The sequence below is a fragment of the Danio aesculapii genome, chromosome 18, assembly GCF_903798145.1.
Source record: "Danio aesculapii chromosome 18, fDanAes4.1, whole genome shotgun sequence".
Classification (NCBI taxonomy): domain Eukaryota; kingdom Metazoa; phylum Chordata; class Actinopteri; order Cypriniformes; family Danionidae; genus Danio; species Danio aesculapii.
In genome coordinates this window covers 19,273,716-19,288,852 of record NC_079452.1, presented here as the reverse complement: position 1 = coordinate 19,288,852, position 15,137 = coordinate 19,273,716, and the positions used below count along the sequence as shown (strand labels likewise).

General features: G+C 33.2%; 1 protein-coding gene across 1 annotated transcript in view; it reads right to left on the bottom strand.

The window, feature by feature from the left end:
* barx2 (BARX homeobox 2) overlaps positions 1 to 12,854 on the bottom strand; it is a 36,019-nt gene extending 23,165 nt beyond the window's left edge. Inside the window, exon 1 of the mRNA XM_056478686.1 lies at positions 12,434 to 12,854. Within this exon, the coding sequence (XP_056334661.1) occupies positions 12,434 to 12,620 (187 nt within the window). The 5' untranslated portion in view covers positions 12,621 to 12,854. The remainder of the gene's footprint in view (positions 1 to 12,433) is intronic.
* Positions 12,855 to 15,137: the final 2,283 nt, after the last annotated feature.

The window sequence follows — 15,137 nt, the reverse complement described above, 5'->3', positions numbered from 1 at the left end:
GGTTGTGTTGAGAAGTAACCAAAATGCAACGTCTGTACAATGTTGGAATTTGACGTTGACCTGACTTTGGATTCTGACGTCAACCTGATTTTCATTTCCAAACGAAATGCAACGTCCCACAATGCTGAGGTACAACGTCAATCTGATGTTTTCTTGACGTCATGGGCCTGCTTGGATACTTTTCTAAAAATTATATTATTAAGGAGAAGGTCAGACTGTGTGAATATAAAACCAATTTACCTCAATAAAAGATTCACATATACTGTGAAAAATGGCTAAAAATGCAATATTTCGCATGCTGGGCCAATCATTTACCATTTGACTTTGCAAAAGGGGTCAAGCTTATTTTCACCAAGGGCCACTTCAGCATTATTGCTGCCCTCAAATGGCCAGTTATAATTGTAAGACTGTAAATGTTGCTACTCCTTAACATGCTATTGAACAATAGTCTCTTTATTTCATTATAACATATTAACGTTAAAAATAAATACATGTATTTGCACAAATGTAAAATAGGTGTTAGGAATTATTTTATTTTAGCATCTTTTTATCAGGTTAAGAAACCCACATTACTAAGTTGACGGTTCATTCCGCTGTGGCGACCCCGAAATAATAAAGGGACTAAGCTAAAAAGAAAATGAATTTATATAAATGTTAAAAATATATTACATTAGAATTGATACTAATTTGAGTTTATAATATAATGATGTTGGGTTAATTTTCATTAGCAACTTACAAAGTGACAGACAAAGGGAAAGCAGAACTTTTCAACACTCATCAATGCACAAACATGCATGCACTTACACATACATACAAGTCAGGATGATCTCACCGCTATCAATGCAACACGTCCAGGCATGACATGCCTTCTGGCTCATCTCTGTCTTTCCCTCCTACCTCCCTAGTTCATGCTTAATTTGACAATATTTCATTACATAGTAATATTTATGATATTTATTATACTGTATACGTCTATATTAATGAAATCAAAAGTTACTACAATGGTTTTTAGTGTTTTGCTTCTCTCATCAAAGCAAACAGATATGCGGTTTCTCTCATTTTAATCAAATGCATCATCAACCTGTTCGACCACAGTCTGCAATTCACATGTACACTAGTAATACGCCTTCAGTTATTAGTTAAGAGCTGTCTAACTGCATCCGAGATCCCTGTTAATTACTGTAACTCGCATGAAACAATGAAATCATTTTCCTGAGGCCTCGTTATAATGATGCCACAGTTTTGGATTAAGCCCTGCTCATGTTTGAGAAAATGTAATGCGAAAAATCTGTGCTAAAAAAAGCAGTAACATTTCATTCGACCCAAAAATATCTGAAGCAGTTATGGGTGTTACATTTCCTTGTTATGACAGGCCGGCTATATCAGAAAATCTTTTGCTTTGAGCGCAACACCTTGACTTGTCATGCATGTGTTTTGGAACGAAGTGTCAAGTTTTCGTTACTCGCAATAGAGCCGTGAACCCTGCGCTTTCCCCAACCGATGGCTAAAAAACAGTAGCAAAGCCTAAGCTCTTGATTGGCCTCTTTCACTCCTGTCTTATTTTTCCCTTGACTGATTGGATTCCAGCGAGATGATTTCATTTGGCACTTGATGTACATTTGAACTCTCTCTAACACGTACACTGTGTTTTGGTTGGGCCGTGTGGTGACAGATTTAATGCTTCATCACTCATTTGAGTTTTTTTTTTATATCTAAATCTATGGAGCAACAGAAAACACACACGTGCGCGCGCACACACACACTAGACAGAGCCTCTGCAAGCCAATGGAAAGTATAGTTTTCCAAATGTTCCTTGCTGCAAGCGTTTGCCGAATTCACTCAAGCATTTTAATACACTCACCGGCCACTTTATTAGGTACACCTTACTAGTACCAGGTTGGACTCTCTTTTAAATTCAGAACTGCCTTAATCCTTCATGGCATAGATGTAACAAGCTACTGAAAATATTCCTCAGAGATTTTGCTTCATATTGACATGATAGCATCACACAGTTGCTGCAGATTTGTCGGCTGCACATCCATGATGCAAATCTCTCATTCCACCACATGCCAAAGATGCTCTATTGGATTGAGATATGGTGACTGTGGAGGCCATTTGAGTACAGTGAACTCATTGTCATGTTCAAGAAACCAGTCTGAGATGATTTTCACTTTATGACATGCGCGTTATACTGCTGCAAGTAGCCATCAGAAGATGGGTACACTGTGGTCATAAAGGGATGGACATGTTCAGATCTGCCGCTCATTGGATATTTTCTCTTTGTCGGATCATTCTCTGTAAACCCTAGAGATGGTTGTGCGTGAAAATCCCAGTAGATCAGCAGTTTCTGAAATACTCAGACCAGCCCGTCTGGCACCAACAACCATGCCACATTCAAAGTCACTTAAATCACCTTTCTTCCCCATTCTGATGCTCGGTTTGAACTGCAGCAGATCGTCTTGACAATGTCCACATGCCTAAATGCATTGAGTTGCTGCCATGTGATTGGCTGATTAGAAATTTGCGTTAACAAGCAGTTGGACAGTTGTACCTAATAAAATGGCCGTGAGTGCTATAGTACAGCTGATAATACAGCTGATGGCTTTTATTTGGCTCTCTTTGACAGTTCTTTCTTCCAAGCATCTAACAAAATCCATTCTGACTATATGTATAACAAAAGTGTTAAGATATGGAAAGCATTAAGCAGCGCGTACTTTGGTGTATTATATTTCTTCAAAATGTTTAGACATGAAACGCGACCCTGTGAATTATTTGACTTCCATAACTGCCTAAAGCTAAGATCTCACAATAGATAGCCATAGTAATACCCTGATAATGCATTTTCACAAAAAGCCACACCCTCTGTATCGTGGGTGAGGCCTGTCAATGGTGACAATAATCGTGTATGTGTGTGAAAATAATTGGTTTGTATGAGATATATAGATCAGATTTATTGTCTGCAGTGGATAAATGTGAAGGCGAGGTGTGGACAGTTCTTGCCATCATTTACTCTTCTGAAGGAAACTTGTCCTCCTATTAGGCCGTTTTTCAGCATGCTGTCAAAGGAGATTACACTATCTGCAAAATTTATCTGTATCTCCTTTCAGAAAATGCTTTTAAAAGCCTTTCGTGCATTACGATGAGAGACATGTCTCCAAACTAAATATTAAAACCCGCAATTAAGCTGTGCTGTCCTCTCAGGTGAACTTTTAAAGTAGGTAGAACTATACTTAACCTTTATCGGCATTTGTAGTGTGTGTATTAATGTCAGTGTGTTTGAAATGACAAAGTAGAATGATGATAAGGGGCGACACGGTGGCTCAGTGGTTAGCACAGCAAGAAGGTCGCTGGTTCGAGTCCCAGCTGGGCCAGTTGGCATTTCTGTGTGGAGTTTGCATGTTCTCCATGTTGGCGTGGGTTTCCGCAGCGTGCTCCGGCTTCCCCCACAGTCCAAACACATGCGGTATAGGTGAATTGGTGAGCTAAATTGGCCGTAGTGTATGAGTGTGTGTTTGCTAATGAGTGTGTATGAGTGTTTTCCAGTACTGGGTGGCAGCTGGAAGGGCATTTGCTGTGTAAAACATATGCTAGAATAGTTGGCGGTTCATTCCGCTGTGGCGATCCTTGATGAATAAAGGGACTAAGCTGAAGGAAAATGAATGAATGATGATAAATGAGGTTTGTATCTACAGAAAATTCTGTAAATTACTTAAGTGTTGTGTATTGCTTATTGCCACTCAGTAAATTAATAAGTACATGGACATGACAAATTGTCAAAATAATTAGATATTACAATTTACAAACCAATATTTGAATTTAGATTCCCAAAACATTCTAATTACGTTAGTTTTAGGTTCCTAGAACGTTCTCTGTTGGTTAGTGTTGGTTAATATAATGTTCTTTCTGTTTGGACGAAGTTCATGCAATGCTTTGGGAAGGTTAGTTTGTTGTTATTAACAAAAAAAAAAGTTCATTCTTATTTGCTTTAAAAAATATATTGGATCATTTGAAAAATGTTTTGTGATTGAGGAGAATTTAGCCTTGTGGATGAATGTAAATGCAGCTACTGACCAGTCTAATGTTAGTGAAATGGGCTATAAGCACTAGTGTGTTTCAGCCAATGGTAAACTTCTGGTGAAAGGTTTCTGTGACTATTTTAAATTTTATAAGATTCCTTTTACAGCATCGGCATTGTAATGTAATTAAAATACAACCAGTTAAATAAACTTAAGCATTCATTAAGTTGTTCTATGGAGGACGAAACCTGCCAAAGCAATAAATAAATAAATATGCAAATAAATAAATGAAAAATAAATACACACATCAAACAATAAATAAATACGCACATAAATATATAAATAAATACACAAATTCCTGCATAAATAAAACAAACAGATAAATACGCAAATAAATAAATACACAAATTCCTTCATAAATTAAACAATAAATAAATAACGCAAATAAATAAATACGCAAGTAAATAAATAAATGCACAAATTCCAGCATAAATAAAACAATACATAAATACGCAAATAAATAAATAAATGTATAAATACACAAATTCCTGCATAAATGAAACAATAAATAAATAAATACGCAAATAAATAAATAAATGTATGTACATACACAATTGAATAAATCTATATATAAATCTACAGATTCCTGCATATATATATATATATATATATATATATATATATATATATATATATATATATATATATATATATATATATATATATATATAACATATTTATATATATATATATATATATAACATATTTATATATATATATATATATATATATATATATATATATATAACATATTTATTATTATATATTTATTTATTTATTTATTTATTTATTGTTTTTGCAGGTTTCCCCCTGCATATTGTTCAAGGATAAACGAGATGATAGACCATATAAACTGTAGGGCCGTCAGTACCAGCAGGCCAGCGCAGAAACTCCATTCAAAATACTGAGGTAAAATTAATTTTCATATTTCAAAGAGATGGCGGGGAAAAAATGGAATTTAATGAGTGCTTCTTGTCCGGTCAGAGACCCACTTTATGTCAAATATCTATTAGGCAGTAAAGATTACTTATTTGTAAAGAAACCAGATCTTAAATATGGTGATTTTGTAATGGAAAGACAGTTCACCGGAAGCCGCCGGGCTAACCGGCTGAAAATTAAAAGTCCGTGTGCATATACCCCATTGCATCTTCAAAATAATAATAATAATAATAATAATAATAATAATAATAATAATAAAAATAATAATAATAATAAAAACGCGAGTGAAAGACTTAGGTTGCGGTCTCCTCCAGCTTAACCAGTTTGATAGACATACACAAGTTATTCTGCTTGATACTGGTAACTTGGTTGTGTATTAGTGCTCATATTATGATTTAATGCATAATAAATCATATTACATCATTATTATTAAAACATATTATTATTACACTCACGGCGGAAATGCAAATATTGCACTTTGTTTCCATATCGGCTAATCAATCTCGCATATTCAAAAAAAACATGGCTTCCAGTAGCGAAACCAGTATAATAATATTGGACACATTTAATCTCTTTGATTTTCAAGATGATTGCTTGACATTTAAAATGATTTAGCCTGTCAGAGACTCACATCATAACTGCAACCTGATATATTTAAGTAGTTGCACTTGAGAATTCAGCGCTGAATTCAGTCATGTTCTGATGTTGAAGGCAGACAATAAACATCCCGAACTACCAAAGAAGTATTTAAATTCCTCCCAAATGTATTTTAGATTGAATAAGCATTATAAACGATGTCATTTTGACTAATTGACTGCAGTGCTTGTGGTTGGTATATTTTGACGTGTGTTCTAGCGGCTCCTAGCGGTCGCAGCGTTTACAATTGTGACGACAGATCCTCCTCTCTATGTGATACAGTGCAGGTCCAATGGCCTTTCACTGAGTGCCAGTCTTAATGCCAGTTATATTCTATATTAAGCAGTACCATCCATTGATGTGCTGGCATATAGAATATCTCACACCCCGCAGACTTGAAAAGGCACAGGGTGCGCAGCGTTCTGATATTTGGGCTGGTTATTCTATCCTCCCACCCCGGCCTGCCAAAATCTCACACTACCTTGTATCTCACAGCTGGACATACATACAAACAGAAGGAAGCATGCGTGTGCCTATTCATGACTTCATGTATACTGGTGTGCATAGTAGTGTTTTGTAGTGCATCTTTACACGTATGTTTGTGTGCATGTTTGATGGCTGATCCGTGAAGAAATCAAGTGAACGAATGCTATTTTTTATCACAGTCCCTTCCATTCAGTGGAAGAGTCTCTGATTTCACAAACTGCACAGCAGGTACGGGTGAGCAAAGATGCTTTCTGTCAACACGCGTCAAGATCGGGGAGGGATACTCTGCACTTTTTGAGTCTAGGTTGGAACTTTGCACCGCAGCTAAATCATTTTAGACACTTGTGGCATGTATTATAGTAATAATAACAGTGAATTGTAGATTATTACATGCAACTAAAAGCTAAACCTTCACTCAAAACATGACTTGTTTAAACTACTTATTTAAAATGAGCTGATTCAACAGAATTCTTAACATTTTTGGGGGGACAACTTAATTGTTTTGTGTTCAATCAACTTAAATTTGTAAAAACTATTAAGTTAACTTAATCGATTTGTGTTGTGACAATATGAAGGAATTGTGTGGACCCCATTGCACTACACTGTAAAATATCCATTCCACATAATACCTTCATGCTGTCGCAACACAAATGGATTAAGTTTACTTAGGTTTTTACAAATTTAAGTAGATTGAACATAAAACAATTAAGTTATCCCACAAAAACCATTAAGAGTTGAGTTGAATCAGCTCATTTTAAATAAGTGATTTGAACAAGAAGCAAAAGTCATGTTTTGAGTGTAGGGTTAGCTTTTACGCCGTAAAAAGTGAAAATTTAAACAAAATATATTGACCTGTTACAATTAAATGAATTAAGTTTGACGAACTTAATTTATAACATTTTTCAGTGATAAATTAAGTTAGTTATTTTAGGTGTAACAAGGTTTAGTTATTTATTTATGGCAAGTATAAGTATTCTTCACTATTAATAGTGAGCTGTACTTGTACTTGCCACAAAAGATATTATTATTATTGTTATTATTATTATTATTATTATTATTATTATTATTATTATTATTATTAATATTATTATTATTGTTATTATTATTATTATTGTTATTGTTATTATTATTGTTATTATTATTATTATTATTATTATTATTATTATTATTATTATTATTATTGTTATTATTATTATTATTATTATTATTATTATTATTATTATTATTGTTATTATTATTATTATTATTATTATTATTATTGTTGTTGTTATTATTATTGTTAATATTATTATTATTATTATTATTATTGTTATTATTATTATTATTATTATTGTTATTATTATTATTATTATTATTGTTATTATATTAACATGGGAAGGAAATTATTTGTACTGTAATAAAAGTATTTTTCACTAATATTATTATATTAATAATATTATATTGAATGATTTGTACTGTACTGTATGTACTGTTCCATTCTTGTTTTCTTTAGTAAATTATTAAAACTGGTTACACCTAAAAGAAGTAAATAAATTTATTTGCTGAAAACTGTTATAAATTAGGTTTGTCAAACTTAATTCATTTAACTGTAACAGGTTAAAATAATTTGTTCAAGTTATCAATTTTGCATGTTATAATCTATAATTCACTGTTATTATTGAATTAACTTAATCGATTTGTGTTGTGACTACGTGATGGAATTGTGTTTAGGAAATTACACTACATTGTAAAATATCCTGGGTTCCACATAATTTTGTCATGTTGTCGCAACACAAATGGATTAAAGTTAACTTCATGGTTTTTTTTTACAATTTTAAGTTGATTGAAAAAAAAAACAATTAAGTTGTCCCCCCAAAAAAGTCAAGGATTGAGTTGAATCAGCTCATTTTAAATATGTAGTTTGAACATGCAGCAAAAATCATTTTATGAGCGTACGCTGTAAAAAAAAAAAAACCCTGGTTGCCTCAAATTTTTAAGCTGAATCAAATTAACTTTATGAGTTCATTGAACTTATATTATGCCAAACTGACTGAAAACAGCTTGTGTAACTTATAAAATTAAGTTAGAACATGATTAACTTAGGTTGCACTCAAAAAGTTATTTTTGCTACTTGGTCAAACTACTTATTTAAAATTAGATGAATCAACACAATTCTTGACTTTTTTGGGGACAACTTAATTGTTTTATGTTCAATCCACTTAAATTTGTAAAAACATTTAAGATAACTTAATCGATTTATGTTGGGACAACATGAAGCAATTGTGTGGAACCCAGCATACTTTACAATGTTAGTTACAATCACCTAAAAACATATGCCGTCAGGACTAATTGATCATATAATTGTTTACAGTGTGTAACAAGGACATCTCAAAATAAAATGTAAACAATCTGACTGCTGTTTCAGACATGTACAGGTGGAAATATATGAAACGTCACATCATCAACATCTCCCTTGTCATTTTAAAATCATCTGCTTAAGCTTAGTTGTTAGATGAGATAAACATATAAAGAAGAATGACTAAAGGGCTGTGAAACAAGATGAGTATCTACTTAAAGATATCCATCAATTCTAAACAAGATTTGCGGTGATATCAGTCATTCTGACCTGAAAAACTTGCTCGCCTTGCAACTTGCAACACTTAGTTTTACAAGAGAGGAAAAAAGGAAAGAGAAAATGAAATGGTCTGCACTCACTGTAAGAAAAAAAAAGCACACCATTCATTCATGTGGTCCCAAAACAAATGGATCAAGTTTAGCAAATTTAAGTGGACTGAACATAAAAAGTTGTCCCAACTGTGTTGTTTCAGATTACTTTAAATAAGTCATTTGAACAAGCAAGGAAAATAAAAAAAGATTTTTAGTTGAGGATACAGGCCCGTAGCCAGCCTGGTGAAAGAAGTGGTTCTTTTGTCTTAAAATAAGGATCTTTTTGCAGTTATTCGACTAATTTTCTATTTAATTATGACTTTTAAATAGTTTTTAAGCGCAGTTTTTTGCTGGATTAGCTTGTTGGATGGTCATCAACCACACTTTTTGATGTACCAAAAACATTTACTAAGGATTTGGAGGAAAAAGAAATAAGAGAATAATACTTATTTTCCAAATATAAATTTTATACATCATATATCATTAGAAAAACGGATACTGTTCAAGTTTTAAATGAAAAACTAGCCTACTGTCATTTATTAGGCTAACACAAACTGGCCAGCACATTTAACTTTCCCCAGTCACGCTGAAGCAACACCAAAAGAGGATTCTGCTTGGTCTTATAACCTTTTTCAATGGTTATTTTGACAATTTATTATGGCAGAGCAGTTAAAATAGAACAAATGAGCTAGTGGATAAATTCTGGACATTTGTCAGTAAGAGGTGGGTCTTTTGAACCACCCGAACACTCCTTAGCTATGGGCGTGGGATAACTGTAAACTTACTTTTTCATTAATTCATTTTCTTTTCGGCTTAGTGTCTTTATTAATCAGGGGTCACCACAGCGGAATGAACCGCCAACTTATTTTTTCATTAATTAATTTTCTTTTAGGCTTAGCGTCTTTATTAATCAGGGGTCACCTCAGCAGAATGAACCGCCAGCTTATCCAGCATATGTTTTACGCATGTACGGGCCTCCTCTTGCTAGTTATACCGCATGTCTTTGGACCGTGGGGGAAACCGGAGCTCCCGGAGGAAACCCACGCGAACACGAAGAGAACATGCAAACTCCATACAGAAATGCCAAGCGACCCAGCCCGGGCTCGAACCAGCGACCTTCTTGCTGTGAGGCGATCGTGCCGCGCCAACTTTAATTTTATGAAAATAATGCTTTTATTAAGGGAAAACTGAGTATTTACAACAGTGAGTTTATAAATGGAATAATATTTGATCTACAATCCACCGTTGGTGAAATCGCATTGGAAACCACAGAGTTAAATCCGCGCTAAACCTTTGGATGGGTCACAGTTGCTGTGAGAATTCACAGATGCGCCTAATCAATCCCTTAAACCTAATTACACGGCTGCTGCTACCAATACAGCCATGCCACTATCATAATCTTGAGGGTCAAACGTTTTTATACGCATCCCCGTGTTGCCTGATGTATTACTATCCGGATTAATAACGTGCCAGGGACGTCTTGTGAACTTCGCACAATGCTTCTCATTATGATGGAATGACATTGCACCTGTTGCTTCAGGATGTCATACCTGACTGCATCCTATGTTGCACAGTCAGTTCTGTAAATAGAAAAATGTCCCGTGGCTTCCAAGAGTTTGTGTTCCTTGGGGCGAGTAAGAGGAGAAGATGTCATTATTTTACCGCAGATACCCGGCTCGTTTTAATGTGACAGTTTAAATGAATGAAACAAATGCAGTTTGGGGAACGCGCGCGCACCAGTAGCTACCCTCAGGTCACGCAGGCAAAAACGGTCAAAACGAGACTGGCAAAAGAAAGTTTAACGATGAAATGTGAGGAGAGTGTTGTCTCAGTGTGCCATGATAAATCATCAGGGAGGTGTGGTGATTTTTCAAAGGCTTATCTATCTGTGGGGTTCAACAATTTATTTAAATTCACTGCAGTAAACGAGATAAAACGCAATTCAATTATTTATTCATTTTCCTTCGGCTTATAGTCTCTTTATTCATCAGGAATCACCACAGCGGAATGAACCGCCAACTTATCCAGCATATGTTTTACGCAGCGGATGCCCTTCAAGCTGCAACCTATACTGGGGAACATCCATGCACATTCATTAACACACACACACACACACACACAAATACTACGGACAATTAAGTTTATTCAATTCACCTATAGGGTATATGTTTGGATTGTGATGGGGAAACCGGAGCACCAGGAGGAAACCCACGCCAACACGGGGAGAACATGTAAGAACGCAGATCAATTATTTAATTATTCAATTATATGAACTTTATGCTTTTGGTGGATATGAAATAATAATAATAATAATAATAACTAAATAACGTAAATGTAAAGAAAGACACAGATTGCGCATCTCGACTAAATTATGCGTAAATGTATCAGTAAATTTTATAATAATGCCATATACATGAGTGTCATAATTACTTTTATCTTGTGTGCTTTACACAGTGGCTATAAAGTCTGCTGTGGGTGCAAATAAAACACCTTTATGTGCACAAATCAACTTACGACATTGTTAAATAAAATTTAACCAATCATTTAAACAAGAATGCAATGTTAAAGCGCATTTTGGAGCGTAAACTTATTTAAAGTCTATTATAAACTTTAAAAAGACTGTTTATTATTTCCTTGAAAGCATTTGTTTTAATTTCGGATTTATGTCATCAATAATAACCATCGGTTATTTGTCCTTTTCTGCATGTTTAGAATTTAGAGACATAATGGGTTCAGATTTTGACTTTTTTCAGCTGTCGCTTTCCTGTCCGCTCCTTTGCAATATTTAGAAACAGAGTTGGATAATATATTTCGCCGTATTAGTAGCCTAATAAATTTGTACTGTCCATGTCATATGTATATTTTATTTTATCTAACTTGTGTGAAGCATTTGGACAATAATAATTGTACATTTTATTTATAATGAGCTTTTCTAAAACCCAAAGCGCTACAACAACAGAGCAATCAAACATGCAATAAAATACAAGTTCTGAAATATAAACACAGAATAATCAAGAATCTAAAAATGCAGTCTTAAAAATGTGAGTTTTAGCATCTTCTTAAAACTAGCTAGTGTGGAAGCATTTCTTACAGAAAAAGGGAGCATACCATAACCTGGGTGCAGCAACAGAGAAGGTTCTCTCCCCCATTGATTTTAGTCTACAGGGTAAATTTAACATGCATGTAAATGCATCATTCATTCATTTTCTTTTCGGCTTAGTCCCTTTATTACATGCAGGTAAATGTGCTAAATAAAGAAGTTGAGTTGAGATTGATTATGAGAAGCATACGTTAAAATTGCTACGTTAATTACGTTAAATTTTTATTCCTGCAACATATGCAGGAGTAAAAATAAATAAATTAAAATGAACATTAAAATACATCACTTTGTCATGGTATTCATAATGCACGCGTAAAGTGCACCGATGCGTTTATCAGTAGCTTTTCATGTAGTTCCTTCTCAAATTATGACTTTTTCCCAGCTTTATCATTAAGCTGAAAAGTTGAATGCAAATTATTATTATTTATGTATTTTTACAGTGAAGCTTTGAGAGAAAATGATCAAGTCAAAAGCGCAAACATACCAATGATCATTCAAAATTAGACGACATACTGTAATAAATAAATCGCAAGCGTGTTGTGTCACTCACCCGAGCATGAATGCAGAGGTTTGGGTCTGACGATTAAAGAGGGACAGACCGAGTAAAGAGACAGCTTCTCGAAGTAATCACAAGTCTCCCTGGAGAGGATCTCGTCGATCATGAAAGTCTTGTATCTTCTTCTGGCTGCTTTCAACTGCGCGCTGCTCGCGAGTCTCAGCTCTGCTTGACAATGCATAGTGTCCAGATCCGCGCGACGCTCACCACACACACACAGACACACACACAATAAAACTCTGATTCTCGCTTTGTTAAAAGTTGTGAAAACTTCTTAGATATGTTAGCGATCTAAAACGACATGTCATTTGACCAGCTCCGGCGTGCTCTTGCAGCTGACAGTGTGTTCAGTGTCTTCCGCGCGCTCATTCATGCAGCGAGTGCGCGCTTCGCTCTGAGTCACCGCTATATAAACCAACTATCCTGTCACCACTGCACTGTATGCAACAGCAGACACACTTCACGTCAATCACTCTCTCTCTCTCTTTCTCTCTCTCTCTTACTAACTCACCCTTTTCTCGCCGTCACTGTACAACAGAACAATAAACCGGTTTTCTTTTTGTTTTCTTTTTCTGTCTTATCACTGATCCAAGGAATATCTGAGATACTTGTGATGAAATAACAGATCAATTGTTGTTAAACTGAAAATCAGAAAATAATAATGATTGAAGATAATAATAATAATAATAATAATAATAATAATAATAGTGATAATAGTAATAATAAAAACAACAACAATAATAGGCCTTGATGATCATAATAATTACAAAAACAACAACAATAGGCCCTAATGATGATGATGATGATGATAACAACAATAACAACAACAACAGTAATAATAACAATAATAGTAATAATCATAAAAACAACATTAATATTACGCCATAATAATAACAATAAAAACAACAATAATAAGCCCTGATGATGATAATAATGATAATGATAATAATAATAATAATAATAATAACAACAGCAACAATAATAGGCCCTGGTGATGATGATCATAATAGTAATAATATTAATAATAATAATAACAACAATAATAAGCCCTGATGTTGATGATAATAATAATAATAATAATAATAATAATAATAATAATAACAACAACAATAATAATAGGCCCTGGTGATGATAATAATAATAATAAAACAACAACAATAATAAGCCCTGATGATGATGATGATAATAATAATAATAATAATAATAATAATAATAATAATAATAATAATAATAACAATAATAGGCCCTGATGATGATGATGATAATAATAATAATAATAACAACAACAACAATAATAGGCCCTGATGATGATGCTAATAATAATAATAATAATAATAATAATAATAATAATAATAATAACAACAACAATAATAGGCCCTGATGATGATGATAATGATGATAATAATAATAATAATAATAATAAGCCCTGATGATAATGATGATAATAATAATAATAATTAAAAAAATAACAACAACAATAATAGGCCCTGATGATGATGATAATAATAATATTAACAACAACAACAATAATAGGCCCTTATGATGATGATAATAATAATGATAACAATAATAATAATGTAATAATAACAACAACAATAATAGGGCCTACTACTAATAATAATAGCAACAACAACAAAAGGCCCTGATAATGATGATGATGCTAATAATAATAATAATAATAATAATAATAATAATTAATATTATTATTATTATTATTATTACTAGAATATTGTCTATTAATAAATAACTATAATAATAATTTTTTTATTATTTATTATAAATTTGTAGAAGAAACAAATGTGCGATTTAACAATTTAATAAGTTTTATAATTACATCTATATATAATTATATAATAAGTACATATAATATTAGGCAGAATGAAGCAGTTTTAAATATTTATATAATTAGCCAAATTGTGCCTTTCTTCAATTAGAGCAATTAGAGAGAGAGAGAGAGAGAGAGACTCTGAATGTTTCCGAAAAATGCATGATAAGATCTCCTCTGAGTAAACATGAGTCAGGCTTGTTATTTGTTTACAGAAGAGTTAAAGTATCAGTTGAAAGCACCATATTGTAAATATTTAATGATTTATTTATTGCCGTAATTTTTTTTGTCGTTGCTGCTAATGAAATGGAAACCCCTGCGTGTCTTAAAACTTTCAACGGTCCCGTAAAGCAACTATTTCACTTGCCAGGACAAGTGGCATCATTGATTCACATATGAAGAGCAAAATGAAGCGCGTCGCTTTACTAAGAGCAAATCAGAAGCGCGTAACTCTGTTTCCAAAGATCCACAAATAATAACTGCCTCGCAAATGACAGAACTTTTATTATCTAAAAACATAGTGTCTGTAAGTTACTTAAAGGCTATTTCAAATAGTTCAATCAGACTATCAGATAAATATATATATGGTTTTAATCATTATAGAACTAACGTGAATGTGAATAGTTTTCAAACGCACTGCCTAACCATTTGTAATGATAACAGTACAACAAACTTTACCCTGTTTACGTTGATTATATCAGATCAAATGGTATCTTTACATGAGATTAAAAGTTTGAAGAGTTTAACTTACTGTGAAAAAGATTAAAGATTATTAAATATTTGTATAAAGATTAAACTATATGTTTGGAAATAATCACAGTTCTGTATGGCACAGCAAAGGCAACGAATCCAACTGTTTGATAGAGTGCAAAC